Here is a 22,910-nt window from a genome sequence, read left to right on the forward strand (position 1 = left end):
AGTTGCTAGGAATGGTTAACTGTGTTGTTTCTTCAAATGGGAGCTGCCTGAATTCCCTTGAAACGACTGACCACTGCAGTGACAACATTGGCGGTGATTACAGTAATGAGGGAGGTGTGTTCATGTTCTACCAGCCATTTATCTCAATCTATTACACCAATTGTGACAAAGAAATTAGCAGGCTAAGCCTTAGATGCTACCAAACACATCATTACAGCAACCTAAATCAAAGCGATGGCAGCCTGTCAGAGTGAGACTTGAGTAATTATGATGCTCATTTGCCCCCGGGGAGTGAAAAGGGCATGTGCAATAACTTCGACATGACACGATTAGCCAGACCACAAACATCAGCAGAATATGGCAGCTGCCACTGTCTGATTGATAGCCTTGGAGCAACACAGTTTCTTTTGAAACATTCAAACGTTTTTCTGCTACCGATTTATCGGAAAAGAACAAACCATAGAATCCTTAATTGGCCTCGACAGCTATTAAACTTAATTTACAGTATCAGTGTAGTATTTTGTAAGTGATATACAGTCTCTGGCCCCTGCAGATGACCCCTGCAGATGATAAGGGCCTCCCTGGAGGTGGGGGAAATGGTTCAAGTTGGGCCTTTCAGACACACTTAGAGGGAGCTGTGCTTGAGCCAGGAGTCGCCAACTTTGCAATCTCGCCTTTTATAAGGCAATCACTCGCACAGTGCTATCTCCACCTGAGATCAGAACACAGCAACAAAGAGCTGCTGAAACAGCCCAACAGGCAGTGTTCACATCCGCGGCGAGGAGGTGTAGAAGGCAGGGAGGGTTCAAGCTTGGGGTTTTGGATTGGGCTTGGGCAAGAATGCTTAGACGGTGCCAAGTTTTATTTTCGGTGTAAGCCCATTACAAGAGCAATCACAGAGTGTGTGGCATTATGGAAGACATCCAGACGGTTAAGATGGAAATCCCTGATTGTTTTTGAGACCTGAACCTTGACATGATCCCTATTAGTCAGCACTCCCGTGGCACACAGCTATTCATTAAAGATGATTATCGGTGGGACTGAAGGCGAGAGGGTTTTCAAGGGTAGCCAGCGAGGCGAGATCAATGGGAAGCATCTAGGACTGGCTCTCTATGATATTTCTTCACTATTAGTGGAACTTCAAACAGCCACACCAGTCTGGGAGACACCATGTTCGCTCCTGTGATATCATTGCAGGCGAGAGAAACAAAGGACTGGGAGGCTACATTTAATTAAGGCGTACACACAGGGACACAAAGTCGTGGAATACTTCACAGATGTAACACAAGATCAAAGGCTGAGCTGCAAGGAGTTAGACGTGCTCAACTCATTTTGGAGCCAGTCTAGCGGAAAGCTGCTATTATCTACGTGAATGTCATATCTACACACTTTATTTTCCATTGCTACGTTGTTTGCCTATCTTGCAGTCATACAATTCCACAGTTAGTTCCCAGTTCATTTTCCTGATGCAATTCAAGTGAATTCAAAAGTTCCTTCTGACATTTGTATGTTTTTCATCTTAGCCTATCCTTTTGTGTATACAATTTTGACTGATGTACATGTTTTGGGTTGTCAATGTGGAGCATGATCTATCATGTACAATACTGTATAGTGACTTACAACGCAATAGCGCTGTGTGGTGCTTGACTAGGCAGGATACTCCCGGATCATAGTCACTGCAGGGCTGCAAGGAACAGAAGCTGACATTGACAGGTTGTGTGCACAAGAGGAGAGAGAGAGAGAGAGTCTGGTGATAGAACTCAGCAGTAGAGGGCTCACTTTTCCCTCACTGAGTTGTGGCTGCTTGTTTAACAGATGACTGGTTCCAATGAGGTGATAATGCACTATAAAGTGGAGGAGACAGGGATGGCTTTTTAACCAGCTGACCAACGGATGGTTTTCCTTTTTATTCAAATAAAGGTTCATATTACCTTTAAAATTACATTAGAACATCTGCTTAATACCTATGTCATATCCATTTGAATTTAATTATAAGGGAATGACTTATGTTATTACTACGTAACAAATATGTAATAACAGGGAGTTTTACATATACCAGTAAAAAATAATAGTGTGCTGAAAGTTTTTGTCTTATCCTGGAAACACGGTAACCTGTTTTGATTGAACAAGGCCCCGTGTGTCTGTCAGTGAGACAGAACTCCCTCCTCATTAATCTCCCAGTAGACTTTGGTGTCAGTCTGGATCATCAACGGAAACTTTCTGCCACTTGAGCCTGCTACTGATGTTTGGCTTGAAAGAAGAAGAAAGAGTAGGAATCAATTCCTCCATTAAAAAGGCTAGACATCTGTGTACCTTAGGCTTTGTGGGAAATCCTAAGCGACTCACAGCATTATCTGGACAATCCAATATTTGCTCTGAGGGACACAAACAGCCTCATTTACCTGGCCTTTATTCTGGTATACCAATGATGATGGATGAACACTCACGGTGGAATCCAACCCTTCTGCATCTCAGTTTATCTTAACTAGGAAGATCACTCTTACGGAAGAGCAGTGTTTTCTATTTTATTTAACTTGAGTCGGCATAACTGGATTTGCTCAGATAATCGTGTGTTTACAAACTGTTGCCACAGGATGTTGTCAGGTGTCCTCTGAAATTTGAGCATATGAATTGATGTGCATTGACCAGAATATAGTTGACAAATTATCAATCAGCTGCTGCCATCAATGTGCAAATGGTTAAGAGGGTCTCCAGCCATGATGAAACAAATTAAACAAAAGTCAAATGACTTTATTCGCTGAGTTCAGACGGAACGAGATTTACAGCAGTCTGAAAATGAGAAAGAGCAAGTAACGAGCTGGTTTGAAGTCCAACCACAGTGTGGTGAATCTCTGTTTGAGTCAGGTCTGCTTCGAATAAAAACGGATTTGCCTCCCCCTAAATTTAGTCTCCTAAATTACACACTCCTCAGAGCATTGTAGGAATGCAGGAGGCTTGAAGGCCCTCCTGCTCTGCTCAGTGTAATGAGAAACTGCTTGTGGAAGACGCTGCTCATAAAAGCGAACACCTGTGATGATTAGACCGGGGGCATCAATCTTCATTTATCCCCACCATCAACACCAACTAGAGGGACCATTCTCCTGACCTCTCTATTATTCCCATGCAAGGAAAGTAGGCAGACTACTAGAGGAGGCCTAGAAGGAAGAAGAAAACCTAATAATCAGCCATCATTGGGAATTAAGAACTACAACTCAAAGAGACCAAACTGTCCACTGATGTCTTAGAGCAGGGTTCCCCAACTGGTGGCCCGTGGACTGAATTTGGCCTGCGGGTGATTTTACTTGATCCCCATGTTCTAAAAAATTATTGCTGGACACTGTAAAACACTGTAAAAACACCAGAAAAAGTTATTTTAATTTTGGAAATCTGTTCCAAAGTGTTTTCATGCTTATTAGCGAGATACTGTATATGTGATCTTGTACAAAATAAAATTATTATATTTTAGTCAAATATTATATCTGTTTATATCTCTTCTTGCATATCAATTTGCAGTCTACAAATGATTTGTAAATGTGTTCCGGCCATCTGACCATCCATTAAAACAAATAATTGGCCTGCGAGTGAATCTAGTTGCTGATCCCTGTCTTAGAGGAAACCAATAAGGAAGACTGCCAATTAATAGAAAATAGAAAATCCCTTTTGTACAATTGACTATGCTGATGACAGGATTATTGTGGTCCATTCATAGTACGGCCATCAATTTTCAAGCTTCTTCGAATTAAAATGGTTACTATATACTGTAGAGAAGATTGACAGTTTTAGCTTTGTGTTTTCGTTGGGCCAGCCAGTTCCTCTAGCAGGGGCATACCAGGGCATATTCTGTAGGGAGACATGTTAGCCCTAATACAATAATTGGTCTGTTTTCGTTTTGCAGGTGCCAGGTGGAATGCCATACTACTAAATTCATACAGTGCCATGTTTTCTTTTTACTGGGGAAAATGTCAACAGTTTTTTTTCTTCACTTGTTGAAACGGAAGAAAACCTGAACTGCTATCAATATTCAAAAAATGAAAACGTTCCTCCCATGGTATTTTTTTACTGTTTCTTCTTGGGGGAAGTAAAATGGCAGACAGCCTTGGATTTCAAAACCAGGAGTTTCTGAAACCTTTTCACCTTGCAATCGATAGGCCTTCCCCATTGGGAGACACATTCTCTTTCTTGGCACTGAGAGCAGGAAGAGAAAACGGGCACGTCCTCTGCCAGCCTGACACACATCTTTTGTCTCCCTCTGGGAGTGAATGGAGAGTTGTTGCCTAGCAGGAGATAGTGTACAGGGAGGCGACTAATGACAGCATTTTGTATTTCCCTTGAAGCCACTTGTTAAAATAGCAGCTGTTTTACCGAATCCTTTGAGGATTCATATTTACACTGTGTCGGAATGAATGCACTTGCGTGTGCTGCTTGGTTTGATATACAGTTGTTTTTTTTTCAGAAGGAAGAAGTAGGTTACAGACGTTGAACTTAAAGTTGGGTTGGAACTTGGGTCTACACAAATCCACCATAAAAAATGCACTTCAAGTGCATCCTATGCATAATTCCGAAACACACACACACACACTTTCCATTAAAAGGCACTAACCACATTTCCAAAGTAAAACACACCGCTAAACCGAAAATAAAAAAAGATCATTGCTTATGTCATTAGTTTTTAAAACCATGACAGATTTGCCATTGGGGCTGAACGAGCTGGGACTCACCAGACAATTGAATGCAGTTTAAGCATTTCTTCGGAGGCCCACCTTAGCTATTGTGACTGGGAACTAAGTGTTGACTCATGGTTGACTCTGTCGGTGATGGTAGGTGATGACGGATGTTTGTCTGAGCTTAAAACAACCATCTAACAACTGGCTTGTCCTGATTGGAAAGAGAAAGCTGTTTGTAAGGCCTGCAAAAAAAACTATTTTGATCCATATTATTAATTGATCTCTGAGTCTATTTACTTAACCTGATCCTTGTCGGTATATTGCCCCTCATTTGTGCATAGGCCCACGTCATAAATGTATCCACTCAAATAAAGATGTATGCTTGAGGATCATGTTACCTTCCCCATTACCTGTAGGAGGCTATTTGGTTTCAGAAAATTAGTCATTTTACTTTGAAGGAGAAAACGATAATGATGTGGCTAAAACTTCAACATAGCTCACTTGTTGAATAAATGTACTTTCAACAAACCATAATGGTAAATCACCCTCATTGAACTACATAAAACAGAGAACTGGTTGTCAAAATTGTCAGTATTTTCCAGAAAATGTGTCCTTAAGTATGCAATACTATTTTTCAAATACAGAATCTCAATGAACATTGATACAGCAGAATGAATTTAGTTTCCATAGAGAAATGGTTCCATGAAAGGGTTCAGTACCTCCTTCCTCAAAATATACAGTATATGATTTTCTTCTTCCGGTAAAATGAAATCACATTATTGTGGCAATAACAAAGCAAACATCAACAAAGTATATAAGTTTAATGTTTTAATACACAATACAATATAATTACATTTTTATTCTGTATAGCAATGAGTAGTTAAAGCAAAAATGTCCATCTGTCAAAACTCCAAGTACGAAGACCACATGAGCTGATTGGACAGACATGGTTTATATCTCTACACATTCTTCATTTGAAAATAGTTCATTTCACACATCCGCTTTCTCCGCTTTCTTCCCTTTCTCTCTGAGAACAAATCTGGGTGAGACAGTGCTGGTCTGCTGTGTGTTTTGATAGAATGATGGTGATATGAAAATACCCTCCCATATTTCCTTGTCTTCCTCTCTTTTCGCAGGCCTGTCCCGAGGCCTGTCTAGTCTTAAAGGAATGACATATCCTATTACTCCATTTTCAATTCTAACTGAATGTCATCAAACACAAGCCAATCATATTCGTTCATGAAATGGACTTTCCCTTTTGTTTTTGTGTTCTTGTTTCTTTAACAGGAAAACTCTCAGAGGGCCCCTCTTTTCATGTCATCACAACGCCTCAAACCAGTGTGAGCTCAGTGAGTCTCGGTCGGGGTAGTATCCCTTCCCCATGGAGCAGCAGGGCTAGTTATTCAACATTCAACAACAGGGCCAGACTAACGCATTTGGGGCCCCGGGTCACCTACTTCCCAACCCCCCAATTTTTTTGGGGGGGAAACAGCTAACTTCCTGCATTTCAACACATTTTGACATTGGGCAGAGATAAAAATGTGCAGTTTTATAATGCTATTCTACACATTTTGTCATGAGGATGAGAGAAAATTGTTTGGTTTAAAATAAAGGTCCTGCAATTCTACACATTTTGCCATTGCCTAGAACGTGTTCATATGCTTTTTGGAGGCCCCCAACCTCCAGGGTGCCCCATCCTCTGAAGGTCGAGGGCCGGGCACGTGCCCTGCACTCCCGTTCTGTAACCCAGCCTTGCTCTGACTAACCTAACATTAACCCCTGTTAACTCCATGCCAAATTGACAGCCACCTTCTGGGTCAAGCTGTGTGAGTAGTGAGATGAGAGATGCTGATTTGTCTGAGTGAGCAGGACCAATAGAGCGACACGCACGGATCTCCACGGCTGGACGCATTCATTGCTCATCAAAGGGCCCTGCTGTCTGTGGGTCAGCCTACTGTATAGTTCCGCTGGAGTGCCCTGCTGCCTCTACCAGCTTGAGCCTTGCCACTTTCGGAGAGACACGGCAGTAACACAGGACAATGAAAACACGTACAAAATAAAGTAAACCCTCCAACAAAAGACATATGAAACTGCCAGTGGGAGAAAGAGCAAACGATTTGCGTTCCTTACCTTTACGCTATGAGGTTGCTGCCACAGAGAGATATGTGACCTGCAGTATCTAGACACAGAGACATACAGTAAGTTCCAGACGTTGTCAGTCAATAGGTTACATAAGAGTGTGTTGGTTTAGTTGTGAAGCCGTCTGAGTTTATGAACCCACAGTGAGCCTGGCCTGGAGGTTTTTTTAGAAACACAAAGCTAATGTCTGCTGGTAGCTGGCTGGCTGTACTAACTGGCTGTCATCACAAATCCCAAGGGAGTGGCAGGAGCAGGGTGCGGTCAGAGGGTTGATTAATGACAACCTCCGTGGTTTACCTTTTACCTTTTGTTGCTCCATCTCTCTGAATGACCCCACAGTGACAGTGTTCATTCCAGGGCCTATTGTACACGATATTCCAGCGCAGCTCGACAGGTTCTGCATGCCTCTGCCATGTCACTCAGCATAGACCCGGACCGCTGAGCTTCCCGTCTCTTTGTCCGTCATCCTCAGGCGCAGAACGCTGGCCACCCAGCTTTCAGACCATCACTGACTCGTCCTCAACCCAGACCACCTCTTAGGTCTGGAAACTTGGGACACACTGCAGTTTGGTTCAGTTTGAAACATAAACTTACCATACCTATTCAGAACTCAGCATCATTGATCTTTATAATACAAAAGGTTCAAGCTCTCTGACACTGCAACACCTAATCCCTGTGTCGGAAGCTGTGTTACACGACAGAGCTCTATAAAGTTAGTATCACTCATCTTGAAAGTCCGGGCATTCCAGAACATCAAGGCAACCAAAGTTACACTGTATGTGATGATACATAAAGGCTCATAGTGTCACGACTCCCCCGGTGCTCGGTGGTCGTCGTCACCGGCCTACTAGCTGCCACCGATCCCTTTTCCTTTTTCTGTTTGTTTTGTCTTATTAGTTGCACCTGTGTCTAATTGTGTTTTCCTGATGTGCTTCCTTATTTAAGCCTAGTAAACCCGCCCTTGTTTTGTGCTGGATTAATTTTGCGTTACGTGTTGTGTCGCACTGTTTTTGGGCATTGTATTTTGGTGCCAGATTGAAGTGCACTTTTCCCTTTGGGAACTCTCTGCTCTCTGCGCCTGATTCTTACCTCACACACCCAGTCCCTCATGACACATAGATGCTGATAAGTTATAAAGCATTATATAACGTCAGTTTTATTTCATTTATTTTTATTTCACCTTTATTTAACCAGGTAGGCTAGTTGAGAACAAGTTCTCATTTGTAACTGCGACCTGGCCAAGATAAAACAAAGCAGTTCGACACATAGAACAACACAGAGTTACACATGGAATAAACAAACGTACAATCAATAATAGTTACCGCAACGTTAAAAGGAATCAGACTATTGACATCTCTTTTATATGAGAGAAGGTGGGAAAGGCCATGCTTGCAACTTAAATGTATTGAAATTGTTACTTTCTCTGTATAAGACTCAAGAATGGGAGACAGTGATTTAAAACCTAAGCTGGGGAACATCGCTGTCTTTAGTTTATGTGAAATCTTCAATTGGGTGAACTTAGAAAACTTCACTTGGGTTTTGTTAAGTTACATGTACAGTTGTACATTTTGTTGCCTTTTGCTGCCTTGAAATTACATCTGAAATGGGAATAAATATTATTTTCGACCAATCTACACAACCAACTCCACATTTCCAAAGTTAAATTAATAATTTAAATAAATATGTATTTATTGCATATGTCTTCAAACTCCAGAGTAAATACTTGGTGGAAGCACCTTTGACAGCCATTACAACTCTGAATCATTTTGAAAAAGATTCTATTAACAACTCTTAGGGCAATATTTATCCACTGTTTTTGTCAAAATTGCTGACAAATTGCTGACAAGCATACCCATAACATGATGCTGCCACCACAATAAAAAAAATACAGAGGATAAACAACATTGCATTCACCCCACATTACCGTCCTGTATGACAACGTGAAAAGAATAAAGCCTGTGTTAAAAAATCCACTCCAAATCATCCATTCTGTTTGCAACAAGACCACTAAGTAATAATGAAAGACGACACAGCAAAGAAATGCACTTTTGGCCTAATCCAATACAATACAACACAACACAGAGTGAAACCCTCTGTATTGTGGTGGCAGCATCATGTTATGGGTATGCTTGTCACCGGCAGGAATAGTGAAATGCTTATATTGCTGTCCATCAATGACGCCCAACCAAATTTAATGAACTTGATCCATTTTTGACAAAAACAATGGATAAATGTTGCCCTAAGAGTTGTGCAAAGTTAGTAGAATCGTATTCAAAACCAGTCACAGCTGTAATTGCTGCCAAAGGTGCTTCCACCAAGTATTATCTCTGGGGTGTGAAGACATACTGTCACGTTCTGACCATCGTTCGTGTGTGTTTTCCTTGTTTTAGTGTTGGTCAGGACGTGAGCTGGGTGGGCATTCTATGTTGTGTGTCTGGTTTGTCTATTTCTATGTTTCGCCTGATATGGTTCTCAATCAGAGGCAGGTGTTAGTCATTGTCTCTGATTGGGAACTATATTGTAAGGGTTTTCCTGTGGTGAAGCAGAAGCGGACCAAAATGCAGCGTGGAGGTTATTCATGTTCTTTAATCAAGGAACTAGACATGAAATAACTAGCAAAACAATAAATGTGCGAAAACCTAAACAGTCCTATCTGGTGCAAACACAGAGACAGGAACAATCACCCACACACACACAGTGAAACCCAGGCTACCTAAGTATGATTCTCAATCAGAGACAACTAATGACACCTGCCTCTGATTGAGAACCATACTAGGCCGAAACATAGAAATACCCAAATCATAGAAAAACAAATATAGACTGCCCACCCAACTCACGTTCTGACCATACTAAATAAATACAAAACAAAGGCAATAAAGGTCAGAACGTGACACATATTTAGGTAGCCTGTTTTGTGTTGGGTTTTGTGGGTGATTGTTCCTGTCTCTGTGTTTGCACCAGATAGGGCTGTTTTGGTTTTGCACATTTCTTGTTTTGTTAGTTTATTCATGTATAGTGTCTTTATTAAAGTACCATGAATAACCACCACGCTGCGTTTTGGTCCGCCTCTCTTTCCCCAGAAGAAAACCATTACAGAATCACCCACCAACCAAGGACCAAGCGGCGTGGTAAACAAAGGCAGCAGCAACAGCAGCAGCAGGAGAAGCGACAGGTGCAGCAGGAGCAACAGCAGCAGCAGCAAAGGCAGCAGCAGGAGAAGCAACAGAGGCAGCAGCAGCAGCAGCAGTGGGAGAGGCTGCACTATTTGGAGAAATGGACTTGGGAGGAGATCATTGAAGGGAAAGGACCCTGGGCAGAGCCAGGGGAATATTGCCGACCCAAAGCCGAGCTGGAGGCAGCGAAGGCAGAGAGGCGGCATTATGAGGAGCTAGCACGGCAGAGTGGCTGGAAGCCCGAGAGGCACCCCCAAACATTTCTTGGGGGGGGACACAGGGAGAGTGTGGCAGAGTCAGGAGCCAGACGTGAGCCAACTCCCCCTGTTTACCGAAAAGAGCTATCGGCGAAGCTGAGGGCTAAGTCTGAGAGGGTCGAGGAGTTATTGGACAGAATGGAGGAGAGTGAACGGATGGGAGATGAGGAGACACTCGAGGAGGTGTTAATAGAATTGGGGGAGTGTGAAGAGAGAGAGCAGTTGATTTGGCGTAGTATGCAAGGCATTCGCCCTGGGGTGTGTGTCCCCAGCCCGGTACCAACAGTGCCGGCACCCCGCACCAGGCTGTCTCTCCATCCCATCAACACAGGTGCTCCCGCCTGTCCGGCGCTACCAGAGTTTCCGCCCCTCAGTCCAGAGGCACCAGAGCCCCTCAGTCCAGAGGCGCCAGAGCCCCCCAGTCCAGAGGCGCCAGAGCTTCTCTGTCCAGCGCTGCCAGAGTCTCCCGCCTGTCCAGCGCTGCCAGAGCTCCCGCTCCTCAGTCCAGAGGCACCAGCGCTCCTCAGTCCAGAGGCGCCAGAGCTTCTCTGTCCAGCGCGGCCAGAGCCTTCCTCCTCTCCAGCGCAGCCGGAGTCTCCCGCCTGTCCGTCGCTGCCAGAGCTCCCGCCCCTCATTCCAGAGGCGCCAGAGCCCCTCTTTCCAGAGGCGCCAGAGCTCCTCAGTCCAGTACTGCCAGAGCCTTCCTCTCCAGCGCCGCCAGTGCCGCCAGTCTGCCCAGCGCCGCCAGTGCCGCCAGTCTGCCCAGCACCGCCAGTGCCGCCAGTCTGCCCAGCGCCGCCACTCAGCCAGGAGCCGCCAGTTCCGCCAGTCAGCCAGGAGCCGCCAGTGCCGCCAGTCTGCGCAATGCCGCCAGTCTGCCCAGCGCCGCCAGTGCCGCCAGTCTGCCCAGCGCCGCCAGTGCCGCCAGTCTGCCCAGCGCCGCCAGTGCCGCCAGTCAGCCAGGAGCCACCAGTGCCGCCAGTCAGCCAGGAGCCGCCAGTGCCGCCAGTCTGCCAGGAGCCGCCAGTGCCGCCAGTCTGCCAGGAGCCGCCAGAGCCGCCAGTCTGCCAGGATCAGTTAGATCCGCCAGTCAGCCAGGATCCGCCATTCAGCCAGGATCCGCCATTCAGCCAGGATCCGCCATTCAGCCAGGATCTGCCAGAAATGCCAGTCAGCCAGGATCTGCCAGAGCCGTCAGTCAGCCAGGATCCGCCAGTCAGCCAGGATCCGCCAGAACTGCCAGTCTGCCAGGATCTGCCAGTCAGCCAGGATCTTCCAGATCCGCCAGTCAGCCAGGATCCGCTATTCAGCCAGGATCCGCTATTCAGCCAGGATCCGCCAGTCAGCCAGGATCTGCCATTCAGCCAGGATCCGCCAGTCAGCCAGGATCTGCCAGAGCTGCCAGTCAGCCAGAATCTGCCAGAACTGCCAGTCAGCCAGGATCTGCTGGAACCACCAACCTTCCTGAGCTTCCCCTCAGTCCGGAGCTGCCCCTCAGTCCAGTGGGGCCCGTTGTTAGGGTTCCTAGGCCAAGGTTAGCAGCGAGGGTCGCCACTCAAGGGACGCTAAGGAGTTGGACTAAGACAATTATGGAGTGGGGTCCACGTCCAGCGCCAGAGCCGCCACCGCGGACAGATGCCCACCCAGACCCTCCCCTATAGGTTTAGGTTGTGCGTTCGGAGTCCGCACCTTGGGTACTGTCACGTTCTGACCATCGTTCGTGTGTGTTTTCCTTGTTTTAGTGTTGGTCAGGACGTGAGCTGGGTGGGCATTCTATGTTGTGTGTCTGGTTTGTCTATTTCTATGTTTCGCCTGATATGGTTCTCAATCAGAGGCAGGTGTTAGTAATTGTCTCTGATTGGGAACCATATTTAGGTAGCCTGTTTTGTGTTGGGTTTTGTGGGTGATTGTTCCTGTCTCTGTGTTTGCACCAGATAGGGCTGTTTTGGTTTTGCACATTTCTTGTTTTGTTAGTTTATTCATGTATAGTGTCTTTATTAAAGTACCATGAATAACCACCACGCTGCGTTTTGGTCCGCCTCTCTTTCCCCAGAAGAAAACCATTACACATACGCAATAAATATGTTGTATTATTTATTTCATTCAGGGGCAGGTCAATACACAAATGTTTTGGCCTTCGTCAGGGTCATTAGCGTCTCCTCTGAAGGTGCGCTTCTTAATTGTGGGCTCATTAAGGGTAACGATCGGCAGGTGCGTTCTTCCTGCGCTCCCGGAACAGACACACACAGGTCAATAGTACATCTCAGATATACAATACAATACTACATGCAGATATCTTTGTTTTATATGTATTATGAATTTGGAAAATGTTCTATAATTTTTCTTCAACTTTGGAAATATGGAGTAGGTTGTGTAAATCGGTAGGAAAGAAATCCAATGTATTCCCTTTTGAGAACATTATAAGGCAGCAAAGTGGGAAAACTGGAAGGGGGTGTGTAGACTTTCACAAGCGACTGTACATGCAATATGCCTTTGTTGTTGGCTGCATTTGACTGGAACGCAAGCATCAATTCAACACCATGTCTGTGACCATAGCCTTTAACATATACCTACCTGTATGACGTCTTGATCAACCTCCTACACGTTTGTCGGTTTTATTACATTGTGGTTGTTTGTGGGAACCATAGGGGTCATTGTCCGAAAGAGGAACATGATGTTCATCATGCTGTTTCATGCCTTCGTTCTATTGTCTTTACTGTCAGTCAAAAAATACATGACATCAATATTGTGGTTGCAGACCTTTTTGCTGATGTTGATGCTCGTCACTAGTTGCCTTTCTGATCATGCTTCTTCAAATACCAGTGTGACGCACTTATTAATAATGTCTCATTTCTGTAGCTGCAGCAAACTTGGTTCACATGCAAATACATTTTCCTGCCCAAATTGACAAACAGTACTGTGGCTAACCACTCGTACATTTTTCTGAGTAGAGTCATCTTCCTATTATCACCTCATAAGAAATTGAGCCAAAAATTCAGTTGACAGCAACCTTTAAATCTGATGCCACACAGCTCACTGGTAACGCTTGGCATGTATGTGGCAGCATTAAGCAAAGTATATACTGTATTTCAGCACAGTTAAATAAGTCACAGATGGGCAGAACATTCATTCTATAGTCTTCACAAATTACAGAGAATCCTGCTGGGCCCTGTCAGTGTCTCTCATCTTCTGCCCAGAGAGCTCCTCTCACAGCACATATACTGTACATTTATGACATTCAAAACTGCTGACACAATCACTGAAGTCTATATTTTCCCTCAGGAGGCATGCACATTCTTTAGTGATGTTCTGTGTCTCCCTTTGGACACATGACACAAGAGTCTGTTGCTATATTTGCATACCCAACACTAATACAGCACAGGAATGGCAAGCGTAATTCTGGTTTGCAAAACTATTCTCTGCAGTGTCCTAAAAGGGAACTATTTTATTTGTGTATGCAAACAGAATGTCATGCCGCATTCATCTTCTGTATGTGATAATCAGAGCTGAGGCTCGGCAATTCAAAGAGATCCTGTTGTTATTGCTCTTATTTCTTCATTTCCTTTGCTGCTGTCTCGTTCTGCGGGCCAATACAGCCCCGGAATCCCCCAGAGAGCCAGTCCTAGCATACGTGAAATGATACGTTTTCATTTGAAGGGCCAAATGTCATCATCATGTCTCTGTTCCTTTGCTTTCAGAGCGCCTGGTTGATGTGGTGAGCTGGCAGAGCAAGTCAGAACATGGGAGGGAGACATTTATCATCCTCTCTCTGGACTACAGCCTCCAGTGGAAATCATGTGGACAGGACAGACAGCACAGACAGAGAGTGGAAAAGAAATCATTGATATTTTTCATAATTAGGGAACCATTGGTTTTGTGTTTTCTTTTTAAATTATCATGAGTTTAGTTTGAGTTTACAAATGACTGTATTTTTGTAGTCTCGTTAAGTTCTGTGCATTATGTGCTGCATGTCTGTCACATAGGAAAGAAGATGTATGGACATCTAGACAGCAAACAGTTGCCAAGTTCCCACTCTCCACAGAAGGTTTCTCATGTATCATCCTCTGCCCTTTTTCAGGAGCTATCTCTGTCTGCTTTTCTGTCATTCGTCCTGAGATGCTCTCTGTCTTGCTGAATGGTAGTACACACAAAGGTACTGTACACTGCGTTAAGCGTCTTTTGGCCTGCCCAGGGTAGTTTCCCCCTTCAAAACATTGTGATAATGTTGAAGTCCTAAATCATACCCAGATGAGTGTCAAGTGCATACATTGAGCTCTTGTCTGTACAAAGCAAGCTCCATCTGTCCTATACACACACAAGACACTGATGGATCATTCTAGTCACAGAAGTGTGTGCCATTGCTTGGATTACGCACATGGCCTAATTTCAGACCCATTAGTATCAAGGATTTTGAGTCTTCCCTGCGTACTGACTTTTGTATTTTAAAGCTTGTCACACTAGAGAGTCTTTACAACATTAAGTAGCAGAATAGTATACACTTAAGCTCTTCAGGTTCACAGAGAGGGCACTTTTTGTTGCATCTGCTGCCCACATTTCTATATATTTTTTTTTTAACTCTCTGCCTTTGCGCTAGAAAGTCCTCTAAACGTACAATAACTTGTTTGAAAATAGGGGGCTATATATTTTTTCTACAATAACTGTAGAACCAAATGTAAATCAGATATAAAATACCCAAAGAGTTATACGTTCATATAGCTTGGTCAAAATATACATGTTCCACATCTTCATGGGCCATATTTTTGACCTGAGAAATGACCAGCAGAAAGCCTCCCACCTGTTGCTCTGGTGGTACAGATGTCCAGAGAGTGGCGTGGTGGGGGGGCATCACTCTGGCCACTGATTGATGACGACAGGTCCCGCAGGAAGTAACCCAGCCACCATGAGGGAGTGTTTTCTGAACCCCAAGCGGTATCCAGGAAAACAAGAGTGACTCCAGTCATTGAGCATTTGTACTGGGGGGCATCTTAATGTTTGGATATGCCGAGTCACTGTGGGCTTCGCAGGATAGGAGTAAGGAATTAACCCTTCTAAAATAGAGCTTAGGGAACCTTTCCAGATACTTGGTCAAAAGCCTGTAGATGGGGAATTATCAATCCTCTGCTACATGAATGCATAAGTAGTTGATGATTCACCTTTGAATTTGAGAGTCTGAGTTTGTGATATTCTTAGATTTTTTTTTAACAGCTAAACTATGTTTTCATAAAATAGAGAAATGGAGTTTCAGAAGCCTGTGAACAGTCTTAGAACTAAGATAAACCATGGTCTGATTTAAATCTTATGGGCAAGAGACTAGATTTGAGATGGAATCCCCCTTAATGAAATCAGGGGAATAATGGAAACACTCACTTTACATTTGCTACAACCCTATTACAGTAAAAGGTCAAAACCTAAACACAAGTCTTACATTGAAGCAGCAGAAGTTGGTAGATGTGTTTTCTGGCACTGAAAAGCAGCTGAATGTCACTTACAGTGTTCACGTAACATTAAGAGAATTTTAAGAGAGAAAGATGGTTTGTATGGAACTTGTTCAACACTGAAGAATACAAAAATGAAATATCAAGGTTAGATGTACTTGATTAAGTCAATGTTTTGTCTCTCTGTCTCTAACTCTGTCTCTGTCTCTCTTTCTCTCTCTCACACACTCTTTCACCCTCTCTCTCTCTCACACACACACACACATTCAACATGGAATTGTGATTGCATTGGTTGTCAGAATTAACAATTGTCAATTGTTCTTGATCAGACAAACATGGAAATACACATAGAAATGCCTTTTCACCTCAGCAACACACCTGGTCATTGATTGGTCCTCTCTCATCGAGAGTTCTCTGGGGTTGATTTGCGTAACTGGAAACTGTGTCAACAGATGCAGGAGACCGCTGGTCAGGTGGATTAGGCCTAATGGAGATCCTATCTATCTCTGGACTGTAGTCTGGGCCATGTAAAAATCGGCACTGTAAACGTCTCTTATCTGAGGTAATTTTCCTCAACTAATCTCTGGAAAGACGTATTTTGACGACCCATTTAAAATCAAATGAAACTAATTTAAACTGGTTTTCCTCGCTTTTTTCACTTTGTGGCAGCGCAGTGTAAGTCTTTGAATGTGTAAAACTCAGTAAACCCAATACCCCATATTTGTAAGGATTTTCAAGTTGCATTATTTGTAAAGAGATTGAGCTTATTATTGTCCCAAAAGCAATATACTCACTGGCATAGCTTGCAGGGGCACCTGCATTTCTCATGGAACCGCTACTTTCCCCATGTTGCTTGAATTCGATAGACGGAAAAAATTATATGAAATACTATTATATCTTGATGTATTTTGATTATATTTATCATGTATGTTCTTCATTCAGTTTTTAAAGTACATTATTACAGAGCGCTACACCAATATTGTTTTGCACAAACCATAATAACACTAATAGCCTAACTGACGGATTAGGATGACCAAATCGTGTCCTCATAAAATATATGTTTCACTGTACGACGTTAAGTTTATGCATACATTGTTTTGCAACATTTAACATAAACAATTTCCAAAATGATAGACCTACCCATTTTGATTGTTGGTCCAAGTATCTTGTCTCCTAAAATGACCGCCCTTTATAGTCTAGAAAATGTTCGCATTTAGTTTTAAATGTAACTAATCGAATTCGAGATGCATGACAAATACAGACTATGTAGGCTAATTGCGATGTGCATTTTACTTTGTGAATTGGAATGTACAGTTTATGGGATGGCTGTAACCTATGGCACGCACAACATGTTAGTCAATAGTTGGCTCCAGTGAGACGCACTAACTTTTGGATGGGGTGTTGGGCCTGGAATTATAAATACCTTTGTGGACGTAATAAATATGCTGATTGATAGTATTAGAGAATGCAAATCCTTCGGAGCCATCCGTCCTAGGCTGGCTGGGCTGTGCTTGGCTGGGGCTGCATATATGCACGACTTGAATGTGAGGTTAGGCTGGTCCTAGTCGTGTGGACATGGTCAATAATCTGCAACGGCCCGTGCACAGACCTTTGCATGGCAGGTGCTGAAAGCACAGTATCTCTAATGAAAATGGCATACTGAACACCACGCAACCAACATATAAGCAACGAATTACCCAAATCTAGGCCATATAATTTCACTGTTATTCCACAATGTGCAAAGTATATTCCCATTGTTTGTAAGTAATGTAATGCAATGAGGTGTTTCAATTATCACATCATCCCTTAACGTGTGTGTGTGTGTGTGTGTGTGTGTGTGTGTGTGTGTGTGTGTGTGTGTGTGTGTGTGTGTGTGTGTGTGTGTAATCCCAGCCCCAGCCTCTATTGCAAAATAACATGCACTTGATCGGTTATTTGATTTGCCTCATGGCAAGTATCCAGAAGGAGCCAAGATACCATCACTGGAGGCGCCGAATGCAGTAAGCTCCATTAACACAGAAGCAAGGCGCCCATGAGAGGAAAAGGGATTAGCACCCACACCGTTGGCCCAGCATGATGCTATCTGCAGTGATTTCACTCATACCGATAACTTCGCATATCGATTTTGGCCATCTTGCTGCCTATCGAAATCTAATTGCTACGTTCAACAACTTTTTACTCTTCTGTGGCACCCAGTGAAATCATATCTGAGCCTTAAATCGCTTATCAAACACATGTGACTTGGGAAAATGTTTTGCAGTATGTGTTTGGCATGTTCATTCATGACAGGAGCAGTTCTTTTTTTTATAATGCCTTTATTTAGAATATTTACAATGGATTTATAAAAATATATAATTAAAGCTTTTGCAGTTATTTTACATTTACAATTCATCACTTTGTTCACATCGTTGAGTTTGTATGCAGAAACCAGATTTGAAACCAATCAAGAAAATATAATGTTTTGCGTATACAGGATACAGTTCAATTGTCAATGCGACCCCTTATTTAGACTATAGCAAAATGAAAAATCAATGACAGACATTATTCCATTTAAATCCTGTATTTTACAGAAATATACATCAAGTAGGTTATTTCAATGAAAATATGACAAAACCACCAACCGCCACATCCACTACATGAGGACATTAGTCCTCATAAGTTTACATTCGTAAAGCCACATATCGACTGTAGGTCATATTTGGTTGGCTACTTTTGTATGCATATGCGTCAGGCTATAAGGGCACATTCAATATTTAACACTTTGGCAAACAAATCATAAATAGTGCTTCCACTTACTGTTTGAATTCTTGAGATGCAATTCAATTAGGTAAGGCAAGGTCTGCTGCTCGTTACATAGGCCAATTGTAAGTTCTGAGTCCTCGGTTTGCGGCACGAGCTCCCTGGTTTAAGAGGATGAGGTAGGGAGATTGAGTCCGTGTACACTGCTCAACGCCTCGTGCTGCTGCTGCTTGCTTAGTGGACTGGTGGGCTTTCTGTCTCCTGCAGAACATAAACAGAAGACGTTTGCATAGCACACAAGCAATTACTCTTTACTTCAGCAAAACTCAGAAAGAATGGCAATATTTATTAAAAAACGAAATAGTTTTCTCTTAGGCCTATATCCTACCTACCTGAAAGTAAGACGACACCATGCATGCAACATTTAAATACAAAATAGGTTATGAATAATAATTATAATAATCATATTTATAATAGTCAATGTTAGGCTATAAGGCTATTCATTTGACACCATATTTGAATTATCCATACATTATTTGACGCAATTATTATTTTCCTTTTTAACCTTCACATGACATTTACATTTTAGGCCTCCACTTTTCGTTAATTCACTGACAACATTTATCGCAAGCTGCAATTTAACCTTCAAATTCCGTCTTCTCGGGTTCACACCTCGATTCATTTGAATTTATCCATGCATAGGCATCATTTTCGTCAACGTCATATCATCTGTAAATGTAGGTTAATAACAAACTTTTTATAACACTTTGATTAACTTCATAAATTAATTTGAAATTAAAATATAAATATAACAATGACAAGGAAACGTTTTAATCGAAGCATAACTAGAATACCTGTATAAGGGCCGAGATCATTCAACCGAGATCACTTATTTCAAGGACATATTTAGGTCTATCTCAGCCTAAAATATTTCGTATTTATCTGACATCGATATATATTCACTATAGGTCCGCGCCATCAAGGCTATTGTAGCTACATCAATATTTTAGGCTGCTACAATTTCGAGACCCAAATGTAGTCCTACACTGCTTTTACACTAATACCCTAGTTTTGAGTCTCCCATTATTCGTACTCTATGATACATATTGAGAGGTTTGACAGTAACATAACTTAATATCCACAATTAGACATCTGCTGCTAGATTAATCGTAGCCTTATAAACGTGTGTGTGTGTATGTGTGTGTGTGTGTGTGGTGGTGGTGGTGGTGGTGGTGGGGGGGTTTATAGGCTATATAAAGAAAATAAAAATAAGAAAATATTAACTTAATTTGTATTTTACACTCTGTTATTGAATTTAACATAACGATTCATTTTTCCGTAGATTAAGGACAATTTAAGGGAAACGAGTCAGCTGCCAGTGGTTTTCAAATTACGCTAAAACTACGTTATCGCAGTTGTGATCAGAACCGAACACTATCAAACAAGATATCGCTTACCTTCTCGCGATGGATGTTTGAACGCCATTGAAGAGTGTATGTCTCCCGCGTGCATCGTCATGCCGCTGCTTGGGAGGGACAAACTCGAGTTCTGGGACTGCCAATGGTGTCCAGGGGTCACATAGCTACCTGGCCCACTATAAACGCCATACTGGTTCGAAGATGAGTAGGAACAAGCTGGGACATAACTGGATAATGTTGATGAAGGCTGCAACAAAAAAATACAAACAAAGGCAGAAAATGTCAGACTTAGGTTTCCCAGAACGAAACATTTCACATCTATGACGTACCCTAAGTGTGTAGGCCTATATATACATTCAACCCAATTTATATTAATCTGCTTTGAAAAATGCTGGAGGAAACGTTACAAAAAAAATGGAGGGGGGGGATTGAAACAACTTGAGAATAACAATATTTTATTAAACAGACTAATCCCTTTCAATACACACTATATTACACGTCGAGCCCAGTCTCTCTGTAGATACAGGACGCAGCTAGTATTCTGCATTCATAGGAGTCCCTGTTGTCTTTACCTGTGCATATTTTATGTCCGCATCAATGACTGATTTGTCAATTCCGTTGACTGCATGAGCAGAGGGAAACGTCGCTCTGTTGACACTACTCCAGTCCTCCATTTTCGGTGGATATCCCTCTGCTCCAGCAATAGCTGATTAGGAAACAGCAGATTGCACGTTTCAATGTCGGATCAAAATGTCTCTGATCTATTGTTGATCAGTTAGGCCTTTTCATCACCAGGCCCATCGAATGATCCAATAGAAACACAGTAGCCTAGCCTTAGTGACTGAAATAGTAAACGGGACCTACTAAATGACATGTTCTACTTAATATTGTGCGTTATATCGGCAATATTTCTTAAAATGCTATCAAAACAATATGTTTTCAAAAGAAGAATAGTGTGCCAAATTGTGCGAATCCAAGCAAGGCCTGTTGTTTTTGTTTCTGAATCCAGAACTTTATATAAGGGTTGGTCAGGAATCTATAGGAAATGGGATAAATGCAACAAGGCTATCTATCACACGTTCATATCAAGCGGAAATTTTGAGTGTCACATAAAATGATATATTATTATATCACGTCGTTCTAAAGAATGTGTCACAACTATGCCCTTTCAAAATTAGCTACATGCTAGGCTACTTGCTAAATTAATTCGTTTATTTGATGGCAGAACTGCAGCCATGCCGTGGCTAACAATCCATCTGGGGCCTCGAGGCAACACGTCACTAAAAACATGACGGAGTAGGACCTTATATTGACCTTAGGTCCCACGGGGAACGAGGAGGCTTTAATAAGTATCCTAGCCTAAGCAAGGTGTTTGCCTACAGGCACGAGTGAGTAGACCTACAGAGTAAGTTGTTTTCCTTGTGAGGCACCAAACCAAGGCCTACAAAGATGTATAGGGCACATTTCCTCTCTGATGAACTAACGTTAAAACAGGATGTATAAATCAATTCATCATATAATGAGTAATAAACTGAACAGCACGTCAAATAGCTCGAACCTGTGACCCCAAATGTACTTGGATAATTATTGGAAAATGAGTTACAACTGTGTGTGCATGGTGCCATTCAGATCAGCACGCAATCATTTGTCTGGAAAATAAATTCAATATTACACACCTTGATGATCCATGAAGGCCCTGATACCCAGAATGTTGGTGACAGTGTGTGCTGATGGCCAGGCCCTTGATATGCTTACATGCCCGGCCGTCACGGGTACTCCGGGACCGCTGCCCATTTTGCCATTGGGTGACATAGCGTTGGGGTATGAATAGGGGTATATGTGGTTGTAAGAGAGGCCGGCCTGTGTGGGGGCTTGCTTGTTGCTCTCATACTGGTTCGGCTGGGAAAGATTTCCAATCTTGTTCCGTAAAATCCTGCTGATGGAGCTTACTGAGGGCACGTTGTATTTGTCACAAACTCCGTCTGCGAGAAGCCTGTCCCGGATCTCCCAGGCAAAGATCCCCGGGTCACCTAGTTTGTAATCCCTTATGTTCTTCACCACATTCGGTGTAGTAACCCGTGGTTTGCTCCCCCCGATGGCACCGGGTAAAATAGAACCCGTTTCATTGTATCGTGCTAGTATCTTGCTCACACAGCCATGAGAGACACGAAGTTGCCTACTGATATCGCAGGGTCTGATTCCAAGCTGGGCCAATTCCACTATCCGTAGTCGTATGGCGTTGGGCAGCGGTCGTCCATTGACGAATACACCACCCAACTGATTCACCTCCCCATAGGTTTGCTCTGCAGGGAATGAAGATACATGGACATATTCAACTGTCACGAAAAGCAGACAAAACTATTTTCATGCTCTCCATACATACAGTAAATTTAACCATGGACAATGCGTGCTAATGCAAGTTATTATTACTATTCACAGCAGGAAGATATATTTAACTTACCTTGGATCTGAGAGATACTTTTGACACGTTTTAAGTGTTATGTAAATTAATTGCATCCTTTACATTAACTATCCATTTAATCAACCATTGAATATGAACTCCCAGATTATGAATATTTTCACATTAGCATATCTTTCCATTCGTTCTGGAAAGGGATGTGTCTGTCCACTTTACCTACACCCCGAAATAAACTTTCTGGTTCTTTCTGACGTTATGCAGGCGTGTTAAGCACGGTTATGCTTCCATAAGCTTTCTTTCACTGAAGCATGCAGATGTTAACGCAAGCTTACCCATTTGCCTGTGGTTCGAGATGCTTTGAAATAGTTGCCCCTCAATGGCTGAATGCGGTGGTTCTCCCTTCTGCACGAAGGAAGCAAAAAGTTAAAGAACAAATGGGACTTATAAAAAGTCTCCTCACGATGTTCTTTCCACTCTTCTGTCACAGTGCTTTGAGAGAAACTACTCGGTACAATGGCACTGAAGTGATCTTAATCCGATAAAGGCAAATTTGAGTTATACCGGAGGCTGAAGTTTGCTGGGATTCATTTGACGCGTCCCTCCACGTCAATTTTACCAGTTACGTTGGAGCTCTGGTATGATTTCATTGGCCGTCCTGACTGTGGA

The 22,910-nt window shown here is 42.9% G+C and overlaps 1 protein-coding gene across 1 annotated transcript; it reads right to left on the reverse strand.

The window, feature by feature from the left end:
* Positions 1-17,976: 17,976 nt before the first annotated feature.
* Positions 17,977-22,898, reverse strand: LOC115138402 (paired box protein Pax-1-like). Its single transcript, XM_029675220.2, has 5 exons — positions 22,577-22,898; positions 21,502-22,128; positions 20,398-20,531; positions 19,865-20,072; positions 17,977-18,668 (listed from the first exon to the last, which is right to left on the reverse strand). Exons 1-5 carry the CDS (start codon positions 22,578-22,580, stop codon positions 18,574-18,576), a joined length of 1,068 nt encoding a protein of 355 aa, XP_029531080.1. The 5' UTR covers positions 22,581-22,898; the 3' UTR covers positions 17,977-18,573.
* Between the last annotated feature and the right edge of the window lie 12 nt (positions 22,899-22,910).

Source organism: Oncorhynchus nerka, linkage group LG12 (genome assembly GCF_034236695.1).
Source record: "Oncorhynchus nerka isolate Pitt River linkage group LG12, Oner_Uvic_2.0, whole genome shotgun sequence".
Lineage (NCBI taxonomy): Eukaryota > Metazoa > Chordata > Actinopteri > Salmoniformes > Salmonidae > Oncorhynchus > Oncorhynchus nerka.